This window comes from Melanotaenia boesemani, chromosome 7 (genome assembly GCF_017639745.1).
Source record: "Melanotaenia boesemani isolate fMelBoe1 chromosome 7, fMelBoe1.pri, whole genome shotgun sequence".
Classification (NCBI taxonomy): Eukaryota; Metazoa; Chordata; class Actinopteri; order Atheriniformes; family Melanotaeniidae; genus Melanotaenia; species Melanotaenia boesemani.
Window position 1 is genome coordinate 22,534,490 of NC_055688.1, and position 20,967 is coordinate 22,555,456.

The 20,967-nt window shown below is 38.3% G+C and overlaps 1 protein-coding gene across 1 annotated transcript in view; it reads right to left on the reverse strand.

The window, feature by feature from the left end:
- LOC121643384 (serine/arginine repetitive matrix protein 2-like) overlaps positions 1–20,504 on the reverse strand; it is a 45,923-nt gene extending 25,419 nt beyond the window's left edge. The window contains exons 1-4 of the mRNA XM_041990773.1: positions 20,341–20,504; positions 7,796–8,086; positions 1,420–1,494; positions 808–882 (exon numbers count right to left, since the gene is read on the reverse strand). Of these exons, the coding sequence (XP_041846707.1) occupies positions 808–882; positions 1,420–1,494; positions 7,796–8,086; positions 20,341–20,424 (525 nt within the window). The 5' untranslated portion in view covers positions 20,425–20,504. The remainder of the gene's footprint in view (positions 1–807; positions 883–1,419; positions 1,495–7,795; positions 8,087–20,340) is intronic.
- Positions 20,505–20,967: the final 463 nt, after the last annotated feature.

Sequence of the window (20,967 nt, forward strand, 5' to 3'; positions counted from 1 at the left end):
GTTCAGATAGGAATGACAGATATGAGATGTCAACGCCGTCCATCAGACGCCCACAGCCAGCAGATGGAGCTCTTTGGTTTGGTCAAATGATTCAGAACTCTAAGCCATTTTCAAGCATTTGGTTCAAAGTTGGCTCGATGATTCATGAGGCCTCGCTTTCACCATCCCTACCTGAAACCAGTGGTTCACTGTAGGGTTGGACTCCAATTACTGGTTTGCCACAGCCAGGTGGGAGCAATGTGGTAATCAGGATACTCAATCAACTAACCATGGAGGATGGAGTTCCACTTTCTACAAAAAGCAGTCTGGAGGAACGTGAGGGAGGTAGTGGGGCCGTTGCAGATTTCCAGACATGGAGAAGTTTGGTGATGGCATGGCAGCTGCCTCCAGGATTTATGTGAGTGTGTGTTTGCCTAGTGGCGTGTGTGCGTCTGTGGATGTTATCCCACTATGCTGTGGCCTATGTGCTCTCAGTACTCCTGTTTGACAGCTGCTGCAGCCCAGGCGGCACAGCCACAGTTTGTAAATAGCAAACATGGTGGGAACATGGAGGATACATGTCAATCATATTTGGACATTTGGCAACTTATTTAAATTTTTTTGTATCGCACATTTTCTCTGCTCCTCCTATATTTCCCTCTCCCCAGTTCCCAGGGTTAGCTGCACTGCTAATATAAGTTATATGTACCAGTCAGATCAATAAATAAACTGTGTCAGCCCACTGGCGAAATGCCTGGTATACCACACGGCCAGTCCATGTCTGCCTTGTTCTAAACTTAGTAAAACTTAAGTTTTAAGAAATCCTACCTCGAATGAATCATCAAAGTCAGAGACCTCCAAGGTTCTGGAGAGATGCGGAGTCAGGCTTTCCTCTTCAATCTCCTGAATAAAAGAGCATTGGATCAGTTATATTCAGTTAAATGAAAGAAAATAATTGATATTTTATTACAATTCTATAATCTATGAAAATCTATGAAAATCTAATGATTTGTTAAGACACAGTTAAATAAATTAAGTGTGCTGGCTTCACATCAGCTGTGTTCCAGATGATTTCTAAACTGCTACCATGTGTCTGTTCATGCAGAAAGTATCTAATTGGTCCTGCCTGGTATCAATAACATAACCAATGTACCGCAGATCAATATGTTTCATGTGCTGGAGGTCAGGAGAGAAAGTTCTGTACAGATTATTAAGATAAATAAATTACCTAGACACAGGCTCCACAGCGAAAAGAGGTGGTGTTTAAAAATTTGGGTGGGCCGGCCCACTGGGCTGCCCAGTATCCTAGATTTATGTACCAGTCAGACCAATAAATAAACTGTGTCAGCCCATTGGGAAAATGCCGGGGATACCATACGGCCAGTCCGTGTCTGCCTTGTTCTAAACTTTGTAAAACTTCAGTTTTAAAAGAAATCCTACCTCGAATAAATCATCATAGTCAGAGATCTCCAAGGTTCTGGAGAGATGTGAAGTCAGGCTTTCCTCTTCAATCTCCTGAATAAAAAAAGCATTGGTTCAGTTGTAAATGAAAGACAATATTTCATACTTGTCAGTTTGACTTGTATTAAAAAAAGAACACAGATTGTCCACAAGTAGACAATCTGACAGTGTTTAACTGCTAGCTTCACATCAGTTGAGTTGCATGTGGATTTTTAAATTGTTGCATGTGTCTATTCATACTGCCAACCTTTCGTCAGCACAATCATTTGTCTTCAGTAATGGCCATGAATGCACAAGTTTTGAAATAGTCACGGTTGATATAATTTCAAAAGTGAAGATAAAAGTCAAGCAATCTGTTGACAACTAACTTTTTATTCTGTCAACATAGTAACTATCTCAATTTAGTAATTATCTCAAATTGGCTTTCTGCAGCTATAGTAGGCATACTCACAATTACAAATATGTTAATCAGTAACTTGAAACTGTAATGTTAATAGAAAATCAGTACTGAAAGTACCACACAGATCCTTCATTTTACCATCACCATAAAATCTCTAATGCAACCCTGGTAGTTCTGTGTGCAGAAATTAAATAGTTAGATAATATCTTTAACACTAGATTTCCCAGAAAAGTCCTCCCTGCGCACTGCAGTTTCATTGCACACCTCATCAACTACATGTTCTCATGTAAATGCTCTATTTGATGAAAGTTACCTTTGACTAATAGGTAAAGTCAAATAAATTAGTTTCAGTAGAGTAAAAACTCCAATGTCTTGTTTTATTCTGCTATATGAAGTCTAGAGGTGGGCTACTGCTTCACACACAACAACAGCATGCATGTGGTTGACATGGTATGCAGACAAATGCTCACAACACTAATAGAAAAAGACGAATCCTCACAAATTGTTTTGTATTGATTATCTCCTTGTTAAGTGTGTCTACCTGTCAATCCTGTCATATTTGTTATCTTTATAAATTGTCACAAGTCCTACTGCATCATATACCAACTATATAACTGCTGAAAAGTACTCAACACAATGAAAATCTAGAACTGTACTAAAAACTCAGTGTTTATATTTTGAGCAACTCATCTACAAAGTGACTGAAGCTTTGTCATCTCATTGCAATAACTAAAACAATGGGTGTGATATATAATGAATTAAGTGTGAAATGGGGTGTGATAAGACAAACCAAAGAAGTATAAAAGCAGCAAGAATAAAAGGACTCAGAGACCTTTTAACTTTCTCAGCAGTGTGAGAAATAAAGTGACATTGGGTGTGATAGAAATACAAAGGAAATACATATTTTACTAGTACTTTGGGTTTTGAAAGTATGTGTACATATTTTCAAAATTAAATTTATATGTGAACATATTTCATATTTGTATAACTGTATGACAATTTTTTCACTGTAAATATAGATTATAAACCAGTTTGTGAGCATTTGTCTCTTTTAGTGTTTTGAGCATTTATTTTGTGAGAGATTTTCATGGAATTAATTGACAATGTGAAAAAAAGACCGTGGTTGTGACTGTTTTCCCTTCATGAACTCAGCAAGACATTCCTCTGCCAAGAAATTCATGAACTCGTTTGAGCTGTTTGTGTCACAGGACAGTAAAGATGAGGACCCAAATGTAGACTGATGAGGCAGACAAGTACAATAATCCAGGGTTTAATTTAAAGGTAAACTGACACAGACTGGAACACAAGGAAACAATAACAATGATCTGGCAATGAGTAACAGAACCCAAGGGGTATAGATACTGAGGACAACTAACAGGGAACAGGTGAAGTGAATAAGATAATGGAACCAGGTGAGCTTAATCAGGAACAATGGGCACATTTAGGGTTTTTAATCATGTGTTGCATTCTGTTTCCTGCTCATTAGTTAATCTGGGTAGATTAGTTCATTCATCTCATGTGTACCTATAGTTAGTTCTTCTGTGTATTTAAGTCCATTGGTTTGAGTTTCCTTGCCAGTCTTTTACCTGCACTGATCTCTCTACCCCCTCCTGAAACCAGCATTTGGGTCGTCATGTCAAATCTTGTAGACAGACTCCACTTTGAGGAGGATGGAGAATTCTTTGTAAAACTCTGCATTTTGCCATTGTTTGCTATTAAGGATGGCAGTGATATTTTTTCTTTAATTATTTGTAAAAGGATTTCCATCTCCTTCTGCTTCTACTCAATTTATGCCATCTTTCCTTGAGATAAACTGGTCGGGTGAACCCCTACATCACATCCAGGGATGCAAATGCAAAAAATGTGTTCCAGTTAGACTTTTGTGATTTACTTCTATATTGACATGTCTGAAAAACCACCTCATGAGAGGGTAAAAACTTTTTACCGCTATTTCATTTTTTAAGTTTTTCTAAATTTAGGTCTTTCCATTACTGGTTTTTATTGCGATATTTAGTTTTTGCGCAACTCTTGGGAAAATGGAAATCCAGCTTATGATATACAAATAAGCTGAGGAAGGTTTATTCGTATACCACATTTCATGTACAAGACCACTCAAAGTACTTTCCATAAAACATTAAAATCATTTCAACAATGTCAAAAAGAATATAATGAAGAGTTAATACTGAACCGTTATTACAATAAAATCAAGTAAAACAATACAATTAATGTTTTAAAAGTGGACAGGTAAAAAAAAAAAAGAATAGAACCAACTGATCACAATATCCTGGAAAGATATGTGATAGAATTTGAACAGTTTAAGCTAAACTATAGTCTTTTCCTAAAGGCTAAATAAATATTTTTTTTCTGTAAAAATAATTTAAAATGTTCTCGTATGTTATGAGAAATAAAAGGAAGCTTCCCTATTAACAACCTGTCTCTCTAAATTAACAATATTTTTGTCAAGTTTTTCTCCTTTCAAAGTAAGAGTTATGTGACGGAATAACTTTGTGCACTGTGTTGCTCTTTCCAACTTCCTGGTTCCTTAACCAATCATATGCGACTCCCCACAGTTGCCAAACAATGCAGGGTTTGGTATTTTATCACGGCGGCAGCCTGCAGATATGGAAGTTAGTTAAAGAAGCGGACCAGAAATAGTTTCAGAAAATCCTAAAAGCTGCAGAACTGCACTGTACTGCTCACATTTCACCAGTACCAGACAGAGTTTGAAGCACAATGGTATAAACAGAAATCAGACAGGCTGACCACCATTGCCATTGTTTGGAATAAATGGTCAGCGACAAGGGTCGTCTCCCTGACTGAAATGCAGCAAAATATGTTTGATATTTATCATTCACATCCAAATATCACTCTTATTAGGCCATGTTCAGATTTCAGGCCGTGTAAAAACAGTACCCTCTACCTCATTCCTCATGTAAGTGTAATTTACTGCATTTTCTTCATATAGCAGTTGGCTTTCTTTTAGAGGAAAATTACATTTTGCACATAACAATGCGATTAATCACATTTCATGTGATTAATTGCAATTAAAATTTTTAATCATTGCCCAGCACAAATCATTTTGTAAGGTTTGTGTACTCAAGTTATTGAATGCATTATTACTTGCTGAGAAGCAAATTTGATACCCAGTGTACTAGTCAGAGATGCATCCTGCATCATCACATCCTTAATATGTCCTACCTCACAGGAAGATCCTTTAGCATATCATGGAGAGGGGGGCAGTTCAGATCACATGGGCTGACAACAGAGGTGCCTCAGGGCTCGGTGCTTGGCCTTCTTCTCTTTTCACTATACACCTCCTCACTTTGTGCTGTCTTGGCTTCTCTTACCACTGCTATGCAGATGACACTCAGCTTTTTCTTTCCTTCCCACCTCACGACACAACCATCTAAATGCAAATATGCTAATATCTTCAAATGGATGAAGGATCACCACCTTCAGCTAAATTTGTCCAAGACCAAGCTTATTGTCTGCCCAGCCAATCCTTCCTGACCGTCACAGATTAGCATGCAGCTCGACTCACGCCTGTGCCTACGTCTTCTATCAGGAATCTTGGTGTCACGGTAGACAAACAGCTGACTATAAGGTCCATGTTGCCTCGGTTACCCGATCTTGCTGATTTGCTCTCCACAACATCAGGAGGATCAGACCCTACTTGACAGAACACACAGCAAAGCTTCTGGTCCAGGCTCTGGTCATTTCACGCATTGCTTTTGCAATTTCTTACTGGTTACTTAAACCTCTGCAGATGATTCAGAATGCAGTGGCATGTCTGGTCTTCAACCAGTCCAAAACAGCTCATACCACTATGCTGGTAATCACTCTTCACTGGCTTCCAGTCGCAGCACGCATCAAATTCAAAGCTCTGCTTCTGACTTGCAAAACAATAACCCAAACGCTCCTGTCTACCTTCACTCCAAAAAATTACTATAACACCACCTAGTGGCCACTTTGAATTCACCTGGTGTCAAAATCATGCTCCTGTTTGTATTCATTTCACACAATTTTTCAGAAACAAGGTAATGAACGCTTCTAATATCATCAGTGATCAGACTGAGGTGCCAGTTGATCCTGGGAGGATGCAGGGTCATGCGGCAACAAAATAGGCCGAAGCAGCGCCAGAGGTGCAAGGGCCTTAATCACTGCTTGCAGCTTTAATCTTTCTTGATATCTCAAAAAAAAAAAAAAAAAAAAAAAAAAAAAATTCTCGACATAATGGATTATTATCTGGGAGGCTCATCTTCAAATGGATCCATGGTCAGCCTCGTTGGACACAGGGACTGGATCTTCAGTTTTTCTCATGGGTCAGTAATACTTGCCCAAGGAGTTTTCTACAGGAGACACCAGGACAATTAAAGTGCTTCTTCGACAGCTCTCCAATCTCCTCTAGTTTTCAACCACTATGAGAGAAACAGTGGCAGCACTCAGTCTGCGCTCAGTCTACACTCAGCATAGACTGTATATAAAAGATGGACGGAGCCTCCATGACGTCACCTGAAGGTTTCTAAGGAGCTGAATTGACGCTCATTGGGAGGTTCCCACTGTCGCCATCTTGGCAGCGTCACGCGTGTTGTGATTCCTGGAAAATCCAAAATTTGAGCCTGGGGGGCTGTGAAAGTGGGGGTGGATGATTGACAACCATCAAACTCTGAGCTGCCTGTAGCTAAGAGGTAACTGAGCCAACTCGGATCTAACGTGAGATAACAGGCTAACGATGGTAGGTGGGCTAAAGCTAAGGTGCACTGTTAGTCGGCTAAAAACACCGGTTGTGCTGCACTCTCCCTTCTTGCCGCGGATATTGAATACCTGTCAATCAAAAGGACACGCACCGAATTATGCCGAATGTCAAGATTAAATAACATCCAAACGGATGAGTTAGAAAAATAATTCACCCCCTCACAGATGTCATGAAGGTAAACTTGACCTATTAATCCAAAAATGTTTTCTTGTACCAGGCTTTAAACATGTTTATTCCTGCTGTGAAGTTGGTCTTTTTAACATGGGAGTCTATGGGGACTGACTTTGTTTTGGAGCCTGCCCCAAGCGAATGAGGGGTGAACTACAACTTTTTGCACTTCCGGATAGGCTTCACTTTTTATCACCAGAGTTTGCCACTTGGTCGACGCATTAGTGATGTTAAGTTACAGCTAATGTTTTAGCACACTACTTCCTGTTTCACACAAAATTAAATTCTGGTTTTTCAAAATAAAACCCACAGTTCTTATAATCATAAAATGAAATAAAGTAATTATCAGATATTAATTCAATTTCTTATTTAACCCAATGTCAGTGTATTTAAGATGACGGTACACCCACCTTATCATCTCGTTATTGAAAAAACAAACTTCGTTTAATCACAATAAGATAAATTGTCCAGTTTCCATGAGAAAACAGCCCTCTCGAGATAATGATTAAAAGTAAATTAATAGTTGAGCCTGGGCACTCTCGGTTTTCGGAAAAGATGATAAAATGTCTTATTTAAGACTTTACCTTAGATTTAAGTCCTGCTGTGATCCCACTGTGTAATATTGTTCTACAGAGAGATCATTTTTAAATATCGATGAGCTGAATGATGGCTCATTGAGGCTCAACTTGGTTAATTTGTTAAGATGTATTTATTTGCTCTGTTCAAAATTTCATTCGATGTATGTAACATGACAATATATAACATATAACTGCATATCTAACCAGTAATGATGGGCCTTTAGGATGACTCTGACATCGTCTCTGCACCGGTCTGTTTACTCAAAACACTCCTGGTAGACTATCAGTATGGCTACTTTAGCTATAGATATGGATAGGAAGTTATATAAAACTATTAAAAACATTTAACACTGATAAATCCTGCAATGGGACATAGAGTTTTACTTCTGAATTGTGACTCTAGATCCTAATCTTTTTTAAACCAAAGTTGCAATAAAAAGAAATCAAACTTACTTGTCTTGTTTGTTCTGAGTTGGCATGAGGTGTGTTGTTTACATGATGAAACACGTACAAAGGCAATGTGACATCTTCATTCCAGAGTTTTTCAAAAATGGATTGTAGGCCATCAAATTTTCTTTTCATCGGGTCACTGAATTCTAAGCCTTGATTCACACTCTTCCATTTTGGGATAGAATCATGGTCCAAGTATTCAAATGGTAGTGCTGGCGGGATGTCAGAACAAGAGGGGACATCGTAGTGACGTATTGCCTTTACTTCATCACCTCTTCTCCACACAGGTTTCATCTGCCAAGAATAAGCATTAAAAATTACTACTTTGCAGACAAAGGTCAATATGTATGGTCTGAGCAATGATACAACTTAGATCTTCCTACAACAAAGATTAATTTCAATTTAGTGAAACTGAATATGCTTTATGTTGTCCTGAAATGGTTAATTTCAGTAATAGTTTGTTTATTTCTACATAACATTCTAAAACAGTTAAACCTAAAAGGTTTATTAATAGTATGTTTGTCAAACAAACAGAATATGCATAAAAATACCAAAAAATGATCAGTTACAAATGATGGATTATGTGACGCCTTATGTATGTATTTGTAGTATTCCTTCACAACATTCATACAAAAATTTATATATCAACGCTGTTGCATTATTTGTTAGTGAACAGCAACTAGATGTTGGCTTATGTAATGCAAGATGGGGTAAATAGCTATTAATCAACTAAAATTAAATCAGATCACTACAAAACGTTTACCAGATGCAGTTGGTTTTCTGGGTTAGGCTTGTTCCCACTGACAAGACTTTCCTGCAGTCTTGTTGGCCTACTACTCTGAAATCAGATAGCTGCTCTCACCCTCTCCTGAAGATTGCTCAAGTCATTCTGCAGGTCTGAGAGGTCTCTATTCTATATACTGGCTTCTCATGCACACAAAAAAAACATTTTTTGGTAATGAGTTCAAGACCTATTGGGTTGGGTTTTTTGTAGAATTGAAAGGACATCTTTTTTTCCCTGACATGTAATCCATTTGCAACGCACTTTATATGCAGACGAAACCAAAAAAAAAATACTGTGCAAAACTTAATTTATTTTAGTAATTCCACTTAAAAAGGTAAACTAATATATCAAATGGACTCATAACATCATTTTCTGGACCCCAGGAAGAATAGCTACAGCTTTGCTGTGCTAATGGGGATCCAAATAAATAAACAAAACAAATAACATGCAAAATGAGATATCAAGCATTTATTTGTTCTAATTTGAATGAATATGGCTTACAGTTAATGAAAACCCAAAAATCAAAATCTCTGAATATAAGAATAGTGTGAAAAGTTTAATTGTTGTAGCATCTAAGTGCCATTCATAATGATATACATAGTGAATAATTTGCAAGAAGAAAAAGCTATTATTAAATCCACTGCAATACTAGATGTAAATTTTAAGCCAGCAAATTACAATGCACTCACGTGCCAAAATCCCTATGTTACAATTGGCTGGAAGTTTCACTCCGTCCTGTGCAACAAAAGTTTAAAAACGCAGTGAAAACAAAGGAGAATTACCCAAGATCTGAGATGAAAACATTGTTTTGAGCTTGAACCAAAGAAATTAATTGTTCTGTCTTGCCTTCTCATGCCTTTTCATGCTTGGTTGTAATTTGTTTTTGGTTGTTTCAATTCAGCAGTCAGAAGTACTTTTTTTTTCTATAATTTGGAGGGATTGATGCATTTGGTAAGCAATTATGTTTAGTTGTTGTGTTTTAAGTTTCTGGTCTCTTTAAGAGTTTGTGTTGTGAAAGTTCACTCTACTTGTCCAGTGCACAGCCCAAGTAAATCAGTTGTTCTGTCCTTGTAGGCTTCAGACCGGATTCCTTTTTGAGTTTGTTTAGGAGGATCTGGTAGTGTGGTGTCTACTGTAGCTAGAGTAGTTGTCTTGGGAGCATGTCTGAAGTTGTGGATGGAGTCGCCACTTATCTGGTTGATTCCCTAGGCTTGCAGGTTTTGGTGCATAAGTACCCACCGCTGGCACATAAAGAATAGCGGGGAGCTTAGTCAGCTCCTTGTAGGCAGTTAGAGGGACTGGACTCCGGTGATGTTGGAGCTGTGTCTGGGACAGTTCTGGTTCTGGAGGTTTTTTTTTTCTCACATCAGTCATGTTGTCCATGTTTTGGTAGTTTGGGCTGATCGATCGGGTTCTAGCATTATGGCTACAGTTGAGGAATATTTGAAAGGTCAAAGGAGTTACTGGATTGCTGTTCAAGGGTGCAGTTAGTAAATATTGCAGAGAACTTTAGAATGAATGCCTGTAATAAATGCTTGAAAGAGAATATGAAAGTAATTTTAAAAGAGAACTTGGTCGAAGACAGAGCATATTCAGATCTTAGTGTGGCTCAGAGTACAGTTTATGTTACAATTAAATCTGCTGTGTTAAAAGCTTATGAGTTGGTGCCAGAAGTGTACCACCAGAGGTGGGAAAGGTCTAGTAAGCAGACACACAAAGTTTGTCAGAGACCTAGTCACTCATTTTAACCTCTAGGTGCAACCCTGGAGATTAAAACCTGGACTTCATTGCTTTAAAGCAGTTTAGGAACTCTGTTCCTACTGATGTTGACACTTACATCAGTGAAAACGGCTGCTGAGGCTGCTGTGTTGGGGGATTAGTGTTGTTGCACGGTGGTGATTGGCAGTCCAGATATGTTTCTGGCTATAGGGTTGCTAATTTCCAGTTTCATACGGGTCGCAGGTTAGCTGGAGCCTATCCCAGCATTTTAACAGGTGAGAGGCGGGGTACACCATGGACAGGTCACCAGTCTGTCGCAGGGCCAACACAGATAGACAAACAACCATTCACACGCACACTCTCTCCTAGGGAGAATTTAGAATAACCAATTAACCTATCATGCATGTCTTTGGACGGTGGGTGGAAGCCGGAGAACCCGGAGAAAACCACGAGGCTGAACTTAGCTTCCGATTCGCTAGTTAAGGGAAACTTTAAGGGACCCTTAAGTCAGAACGCGAGTGACTGTATTTCTCTGTTAACCCTCCGTTTTATTGATACTCAATGCCGTCAAACCTGTCCTAGATTATTCTACAGAGCCTACAGAATCTGAAAAACATAGTTTGTGATTTGTGAAACCTTTCTCTGATTTGTGAAAATGCAGTAAAGGCAGATGCAATTGTATATAAACCTGGAACAGTGTGGTGCTAATCAGGACATTACTATAACCAACACCCAAAATGGCATACTAATGTCAGTTTCTGTTTGTGTTTTTCTCCGAACGGGGGGGGGGTTGGTCTGCGTTTCTCACTACGTATTTAAATTCACGCATGCGCCAATCAATTCAAAAGAGCAAGACAGGGATCAAAGCAGGTGAGCTTTGATGTTGTAAGAAAATACTACATGAATCATATGAATAACATGTGAGAGAGTAATTAATACCAACTAAATATATACATTAAATAGTTGCCCTCCTATGGTTTGTTAATTTGGGAAGGTCAGTAAAAAATTTTTTACAGTTACAAAACATATATGTCTTAACCACATTAGCCTGTATGGATATTGGAAAATTCCAACGTTTGCTATCAATTATAAAGAATGTTGTAATTGCTAAATGCTGTAAATTGTAAATGCTATCTGAAGCAAATCAGCTGCGCCGCCTGATGGAAATTGATTTTTTTTTAAATGTATTTAAAACATTTACTCGGTAGCTTTAGTTCAGTATGGTTTATGTTATGATACGTTATAATTATAGTTATTAATATATTATAATGTGGTGCCCCGCCCCATTTTGAAGGCCAAGATAATTTTGTTTAATAGTGTTTTCTATATCGCACTAGATAATAAACAGAAGTTATTTAAGGTTAGAAGACAGGTCTAAATTGTTTAGCCTTATTTTTATTTATTTATTTTTTTTGTCTCATGTGCACAACAGCATGCCTTTTCTCTACATGGCCGCGCATTTACAGTTTTCCTCTGTAACTACTGTGCTCAGCGGTGTTCAGCACCGATGCACACACAAACACGTGTGTGCATATATCCTCCTGACTACCAGTAGTTCAAATTTGTGCTCTGTGGGGGACATTTTTTAACCTGAATATCTCCCACACACTGCATTCTACCGAGTTAACTCCTTTTGCTATCTACAGAGGACGTTTAGGGCTTTTCAATGATACCAAATGTGAAGGGGTGGGGCTTTGGTACCTTACAAAGATTGGGGATTTAAAAAAAATGTCATTGGACAGTATTGTTTTTCCTGGTAGTCAAGAGGATATATATATATATATATATATATATATATATATATATATATATATATATATATATATATATATATATATATATATATATATTTCTTTTAATAGTTTTAAGTTTTAGCATTTTTTTTAATGAATCAATAGTGATAGCTAATTTAGTGTCCCAAACATCACCTGAAAGTCACAAAGGAGACCCTAAATTATTTCCCATAGGCTACCATATATTTCTTACCAAAAATTAGCATATTATGAATGTAGCCTATTCATAGTGATGGTATATTCATAGCTCATGTGATGCTGAGAATGGAGTGACAACATAGAATTCTAACGCCATCTGACCTATCCCCTGTTTTTCCGGGGTAAAGAAAAATATAAATTAATTTGAAGTATTAAATAATACATGTTTTATTTTCTCAGCTTTAACTATGGAAAAGCTGAAAAAAGGCCAAAGACGTGGCTGTCCAGACTTATGGATGCAGTCAGGTGGAGAGGACAAGATAGTGTCTGAACTGTCAGCGTTTCCGAATCTTGAGAAAAAAATGTCCTGGAACAACTCCATCTGTGAAACATTGGCAAATGTTGTATTTAATGACAAAACTGTCAAAAAAAAAGAAGTGGCTGTACACTATATGGCACAGTGACAGAAAATGTGTGAGAACAAGAGCATTGCTGAGGCAGAAGATGAGTAAAAAAGATGGAAAAATGTTAGAGATGAGCAATGAAGATGAGCTAATCAGGACAACAAAGGAAAACAATCTGGAGACAAGAGATGTACACAGCCCTCAGAGCACAGAAAGAGAAGAGGGACATGATGAGGATGAAATAATTCACAGGGATAATGTAGATGAAGTGGAGAAAACCAGAGAGGAGGAAATGACTGACCCAAATGAAAATTATCCAGATGATACCTTATTTTGTATCTGCAAACAGCCAAACAATCCCACTGAGCCTTATGCTCAGTGCAGTCATTGTAAAGACTGGTTTTATCCAGCCTGTATTGGCTACCAAAGTGTGGAAGATATAGCTGCCATTTCTCCATGGCATTGTCCTTCCTGCAATTCAGTCACCAAACCCACAGAACCTGCCCAAAATATTCAAATAAAGAGGAAGCTGTCCTTTGGAACTGAAATCCCATCTTGTCCCCCAAATTTTTCTATTAGTCTGACAAGGGAGCAATGGTTTCAAATCAATCCAAACCCAAAGAAAGAATATAGAGTACTAAGGAAAGGCTGGACTGAGCTGATTAGCTCCAAAATTGCTGCTATTAACAAATTTTGTGTCCTTTCTTTTAAAAATAATAAAGTCAAATGCACTGACAGTTGAAAGACTCAAACAGATTATTGGCAAGGGAAAGCTTTGTGCAAATTTGCAGGGTGCACCACATATTTAATGTCAATAAAAGAAGATCCAAATGGTACACAAGATGAAATAACCATCAATGTTACAGTGCAAGGAAAAGTCAGTCATAGTTGTAATGAAAAGCACAAACGGCACTGTCTGCAACCAGAACGCACCAAACTGACAGAGACACTTGGACAATTAAAACCCATGCTAGTCCAAACAAAACAGCTTGCCAGTGCAGACGAAGAACAGCTGTTAGCAGGAAATTCTTCTAATGTTAAATCAATACATGTGTTGCATAAAATATCTAGTGATAGAAATCTTAGTAATCGCCTGGATAGGGATGTCTTGAAGGAGTGCTTTGAAATACAAAAAAAAACAAGATCAGGAAAAAGGAAGCTCAAAACTGAAGCACCTTAGTGTACAGTATGTGGCAATGACCCCTTTTGTTGTACATTGCTACTCTGAGTCACAGCTGCGTGTATTAGAAGATTTAGGAAAAAATGAGAGCTGTTTTCTTTATTTGGATGCTACTGACAGTGTAGTTGAAAAACCTTACCCAACCAGCCAGTCAGTCCTTTACTATGCGTTGTGCATTCCATGTCAATCAACAACAAAAACTGTGATACCTGTTGCAGAAATGCTAACAGCAGATCAGTCTACTCCAACTATCTTGCACTGGTTAACATGCCTGCGCCGTGACTACTACAAGGTTTTTCAAAAACAACTCAGACCTCAAAAGGTTGAAACTGATTTCAGTTGGGCCATGATGCTGTGGTTCAGGCATTTAACACAATGACCATTCAGGAGTACCTCAAGCTTTGTTTCAAAGCATGTCAAAATAACAGTTCAGTGCAGATCACAACTTTACACCTTTGTGCTGCTCACATGCTGAAACTTGTGAGCATGAAGGTGTCAAAAGTCCAGTGCAAAAAGAACACCAAACAGCTTTTTCTGTACTGTTTTGCACTCTTCCTGAATTCAACAGAACTTCAAGAGATCTTGTCAATTACAAGGTCTGTGGTCTTTGTGTTCAGTTCAAGAACCCAGACAAAGATGTATGTGGAACATTTGTCTGTTTTGCAAGAAGCCATCCAGACAAAAAAGACCGACCAAATAAATATTCTAAATCCCGATGGTGCTGAAACCCCTGTTGAATTTGACAGCACTCAAAAAGCCCTCACAAAATCCTCACCCTTTTTTCCACTGATTGAAGGAGTTGCCAGGCAAGCTCAGGAGGAATCACATAAAGAAGATGATAAAGAGGGAGAGGGGCAGACAAACCAGCATTATTGTGAGTCACTTATTGACCTAATTTTACACTTTGCTGGTACAGTTCCTCTTTGGAGTGGGCTTATGCTGTCTGATTTCGGTAAAACTCGAGAAAGTAATGCTGTTGTAGAAAATTGGTTCCGCACGATAAAATGTGTCATCCTGTCATCAAAGTTACACCGAAGAGCAGGCGATTTCATTCAAGTCCTACATGAATTTGTTGTTGGAAGATTGAAGGGTATGGCAGTGACTCATCAGGCAGGTCTCCAGAGTACACCAGCTGAACAGTCAAAAAGTGAGGGACCAGAAACAACTGCTGTTTCACAAGAGGAGACATGGAGGAAGCGACGGAGAAAGAGGACATCCAAGTACTTCAGCTCCCCTGTGCCAGCATTAGCAGTCAAACAGCCAGCAGCTAACAAAAGAGCTGCTAGGCAAAAGAAAAAACCTGTGACAGTGGCTGATACCACTGACAAAAACACAACCACCTCAAGTCCAGCGCCACAAGAAAAAGCAGGAAGCTGTCCACACTGGGGAGGAAATGGCATGACAGAACAGGGAGCAATAGCCATGACAAATACTTGTACAGTTGACAACCTTCTTTACTTGCTGCATTTGGTAATAAAGAGAAGACCAGGAGTCAACAATGATTTAAAAAGCAAAGCAAGTCTTGACCCATGGACCCTTCTTAGTGTTCATGAGCATTTTCAAAAAAAAGGAGTGGTCGCAGGGAAAATTGCTGTGGCTGAAGACCCTTGGGAGATTTCAAGGACAATCATGGGATGCTTTTGGCACCGAAGAAGACATGGTTGTCTCTCGACTGGATTTTCTGCTAAAAAATGAAATTCAACAAAAATGTCTCAATGAAGCTTGTCCAGTGGCAAAAAGGACATACACCTCCATTGATGTAGTGTAAGTTCACTTTTTTTTATAAATTTTTTGCATGTATTGTATTTATCAGTCAGTGTTGTCAACTGTTTATTATGTATTTATTTAGCAAATATAAATTTTTTAATATTTTTATATTACAAAATTAGTTATATTTTCCTTTTTTATTAATTTTCTAGGTGTGAGGATTTTGGTAGTCTGCAGACTGTCCTTGATAAGTGGGCCAGTGAGTCTTTAAGAGTACTACCATGTAAAACATGAGTATGCATTTTTGTCATTTCTTACTGATATTTTTAAAGCTTGCAAGGCAAATTATATGCTTATTTGACTTTAATCTCTGCGATATTTTGCATATGAAAATATCCTTATATGTTAATGTGAAATACTGAAACAATAACTGATGTTAATGCCTTCAAATAATTGAAAAATACAAAATTTGCATTTAAAAGGTAATGTGGAATGTGGACAAGTCCTTCATATAAATGACTCTTTTGCACATGTGCCATTCCTTTATTCTCTTGTTTTAATCCCTGGCCTTATGTGCTCAGGATTTAGCTGTTACAGTGCAAACTGTTTAAGGTCAGATGTTTGTTCCTACATTCAACAGAGGTCCACATCTATCGTATAAGATAGCTGTCAAAAAGACGTATGCATGATTCTAAGATTTGTAGTCGTATTTTTGTGTTAATAAAAGTTTTGTGCACAAATCAAGGCTGTCATATATGTGCGTCTGGTCAATTTTGTGGATTAGGAGTTGTTTTATGTGAGTATGAATCTTAAAGCTGTGAGTGCAAAATCTTGTGAATACAACTCCAATTTCTACGAAGACAAAGTCTCCTATTCTGTGTGGACACGAATTCACGTTTTTGGGTACGAGTAGAAAAGTATTCAGATGACGTCACAAGGGAGGAGTAATCGATCTGCCGATTGTACAAAACACAACAAGCTCCAATTTCAAAGATGGCTGAAGAAATTGCAGCGGGAGGAGCTACCGGCTCAAGTGAAGCATCACAGGTAAGATGTTCAAGCGGTCTTTATTTATATATTAAAGAAAAACATACTATTTTCAATAATATTCTTTGATTTAAAGACGTACTGCTATAGTTTGCCATGTCGGGTAGTGCTAGCATTAGAAGCTGGCTTGTGCTATTAGCATTGATGTAGCGTGGAAACTATAAAATGTTTATTCTTAGACAATGTCGATTGAAATGCGACTTTTATGGATTTATTAATTACGCTATTTAGTCGATCAGTCTGTCCTCGCCAATCCTCTTTTCCATTTACCCCACTCCCTTCGTCCACCTTTTTTTTTATTCCACTCCTGCGTTGTTCAGAAGCTGAGGATAAATCAATCCATGTACCGGTGAATAACCGTATTTATTATATATGTCATGATATGCATATTTATGTAATCTTCTCTGCCATAAACACGATATTGCGGGGGTTGCAGGGGCGTTTGAGTGACGTGACCTGGGACGCCGATGGAGTGAAGAGACTTAATTCCTCCCAGTAGAAAGTTGCAATGGATTTCTTTAACCATCACTATTACTCTGAAGTTGGTTAAGTACCGCGTAAAACCTCATAGGGCAAATATCTGGCATATTTCCTCCCTGAGCATCATCTTTGTCATCTGATCAACCAGCGGAGCACCGTTGCTAGGGGCATTGGCGTCCCTAGCAACGGTGCTCCGCAAGTCGTGTTATACTGTTTACAAAAATGACAATCCATTGCAACTTTCTACTGGGAGGAATTAAGTCTCTTCACTCCATCGGCGTCCCAGGTCACGTCACTCAAACGCCCCCGCAACCCCCGCAATATCGTGTTTATGGCAGAGAAGATTACATAAATATGCATATCATGACATATATAATAAATACGGTTATTCACCGGTACATGGATTGATTTATCCTCAGCTTCTGAACAACGCAGGAGTGGAATAAAAAAAAAGGTGGACGAAGGGAGTGGGGTAAATGGAAAAGAGGATTGGCGAGGACAGACTGATCGACTAAATAGCGTAATTAATAAATCCATAAAAGTCGCATTTCAATCGACATTGTCTAAGAATAAAAATTTTATAGTTTCCACGCTACATCAATGCTAATAGCACAAGCCAGCTTCTAATGCTAGCACTACCCGACATGGCAAACTATAGCAGTACGTCTTTAAATCAAAGAATATTATTGAAAATAGTATGTTTTTTCTTTAATATATAAATAAAGACCGCTTGAACATCTTACCTGTGATGCTTCACTTGAGCTGGTAGCTCCTCCCGCTGCAATTTCTTCAGCCATCTTTGAAATTGGAGCTTGTTGTGTTTTGTACAATCGGCAGATCGATTACTCCTCCCTTGTGACGTCATCTGAATACTTTTCTACTCGTACCCAAAAACGTGAATTCGTGTCCACACAGAATAGGAGACTTTGTCTTCGTAGAAATTGGAGTTGTATTCACAAGATTTTGCACTCACAGCTTTAAGATTCATACTCACATAAAACAACTCCTAATCCACAAAATTGACCAGACGCACATATATGACAGCCTTGATTTGTGCACAAAACTTTTATTAACACAAAAATACGACTACAAATCTTAGAATCATGCATACGTCTTTTTGACAGCTATCTTATACGATACACATCCCTGCACTGAAAGTCAGACCATTGTGCAGCGAGCCTTTGTGCATGGCCTACCATGTCTTTTATTGGTCTCGGTGTTGCACACAGGGAGCCTAAAGCAAAAGCAATATCCTACAGCCTTGCCAAATCTGGTGACAGTACTTTGTGGAAAGTAAGTTTACCAAATATGTTTAATACACATTAAATTATTGCATGATAATCTTATTTTCAATAAAATTGTGATTTATCTTGATTAAAAAGGTTAAAGCGAGGTATCTTGACTTGTAGAGTTTCTCTGCTCCTCCAAGCAGCCTCATTCTAAAGAATAGGAGACAGCACTGTGTTACATGTGGAGGAAAGATTATGTCTAAGTCCACCACCTCTGTTAAGGGAAGGTATTTTTTTTCAAGAAAACTCTACAAGTCCAGATGCTTTGCTTCAACCTTCTGAATGGGAATGACCTGGGTGACTGAGAATCTGCATCGGCATGATTTATTATGATACAAACAACAAACAAACAAACAAAAAAAAAAAACTGCTCATTTCCCAAAATATATTTTGTCACTTGTATGAGCCAGCTGCTGTGACGTATCACCTGAGTACTTTGAATCACTTTGTGGCGTTCCACAAACTGGGTACAGACCAAAAATGGCATTTCTATGATGGCCTACAAGAATGCCAGCACCCCGGGCGTGGAGACACAATAATCACTGAGAAAAATATCCCCAAAAAGTTGCGTCCAACGTCCCATGTTGGGCACATAGTTATGGTCAGGGTAACCATCAACACTTAATCTCTGGTCTAAAATTCTGAAATTTAGGTTGTTGCAGATGGAGAATATATCAGTAAGTGTGTTTGCATAATAATAATATCAATATTGTTATATATTGCTCTATACAAATAATTTTACTGATCTTTTGTTGAAGGATAAGGCAGCAGAGGCTGCTGCTGAACGTTCAGAAAAAAATGAAGCGCTTGTCAAGTTCATTGTGGAACAAAAGGGTGCAGAAGATACACTGCAGGTACGCCTTTTTCTTTTTGTTCATCACATAACGATTAATCATTATGCGATCATTATGACCATGCCACCTCCAGCAAGCAAACAGTACGGTTAAGTTTGAGTACATGTATTTTTCAGGCTGTCGTGTCTGGTGAGAAGCAGCCCCACTTTGAATTTACACAAAAGTGGGTTCCAATATTGTTTGACCAACAGTTGGACAGGATAGTTAAGTACCTGACAGGCTTCCTTCATAACTGTGAAAAAATCTCAGATGAAGTCTCCACCATGCTGTCCTATGACAAGCTTAAATACATCCTTGTTGTGATGTTGCCAGAGGTAAGTCAATAGGTGCCTTTTTAAATGTAGAGGTATGAGCATAATAACATTGACAATAATATGGATGCACAATCAGGATATGATACCTGTAACAAAGGTGACAGTAAAGGCCTTGGAAGAAATAAGGAACATGACAACAAAAGACGCAGTGGCAGAGGTTGATCATGGACCACTGGATGAGAGGTTAGTGAAACATTTAATGTCCTTTAAAAAATAGCCCAAAATCTTTGTCAAAAAATATGATTTCTTTTTCAAGTGAAATTGAGGCCATGGAGATGGCAATTTGTGTAAAAACCATCCAATAAAGGTTTCTTAAATCAGATTCACCTGTGTTTTTCAGATTCTGTAGACTCTGTAGAATAATCTAGGACAGGTTTCACGGCATTGAGTATCAATAAAACGGGAGTGTTAACAGAGAAATACAGTCACTCGCGTTCTGACTTAAGGGTCCCTTAAAGTTTCCCTTAACTAGCGAATAGGAAGCTTCGAATCGGAAGCTAAGTTCAGCCTCGTGAGAGAACCCACGCATACACGGGGAGAACATGCAAAAAAAAGTATACCTTGGAGCAACACCGTCTTTTAACCGACACCGCATTTCAACTAGTTAATTTTCAAATTCTTACAACGTTATTACGTTATAATAGGATAAGATTAATTTTGTCGTTTGGCAGGCGGCACACCGCCAACAAATAAAATTCAATAACTATATAAAAAGAAAAAAGACAGTTGTGATGCATGAAGCTTATCTTTACCCTAACATTAGCCGACTGCAAAACAACTCGGATTTATAGCTATAGTTGGTGGTTACTTTATGTATTTGAATGTGAAGTGGGTCATACCTCAGGCCAGTCTCTCGTGAAATCTCTGAACTGACTTTGAAGAACCACAAGCATTAACAGTAAATACTGTATCCTTGCATCCATTTTAACCTTTGTCGGGAGGGTAGAAAGAAAAAAATGAGTTGAGGCAACGGTCTTATTAAGTTTTGGTCAGTTTAACGCCATTACACCCTTGCTAGACTTCCTCGAACAAAATGAAACTGTTTTGTTCAAGGACGGAACATATGGCAAGCCAAAGGGGCCATAATTCACCACTCTATTGGCGCGTTTGTAATAAAACGACGTTAAATACACCGTCTTGAGGTGGAAAAAAAGTGCCGTTTTATGTGGCTAAAATGTTGTAAAATACGCTGTTTTTAAAGCTTCGGTAAACTCAGAAAAATACAACGTTTTTGGTGGTCATTAAACACCGCTTGTTGCAGCGTTCATGAACGCTTGTAAAAAAAAATGCCATTTTGTCGCACTAAAACGTGCTTAAAAACGGCGTTTTGTTATATTATAATTATCCCAGCCCCCCTTTTGACCTGCCACTAAAATTGAACCGTGATCATCCAATAGTATCGCCAGTATGGATAAAAAGAAGAATGATGAGAGGATACCATACAGGGATAAACTTATCAAGAGGCC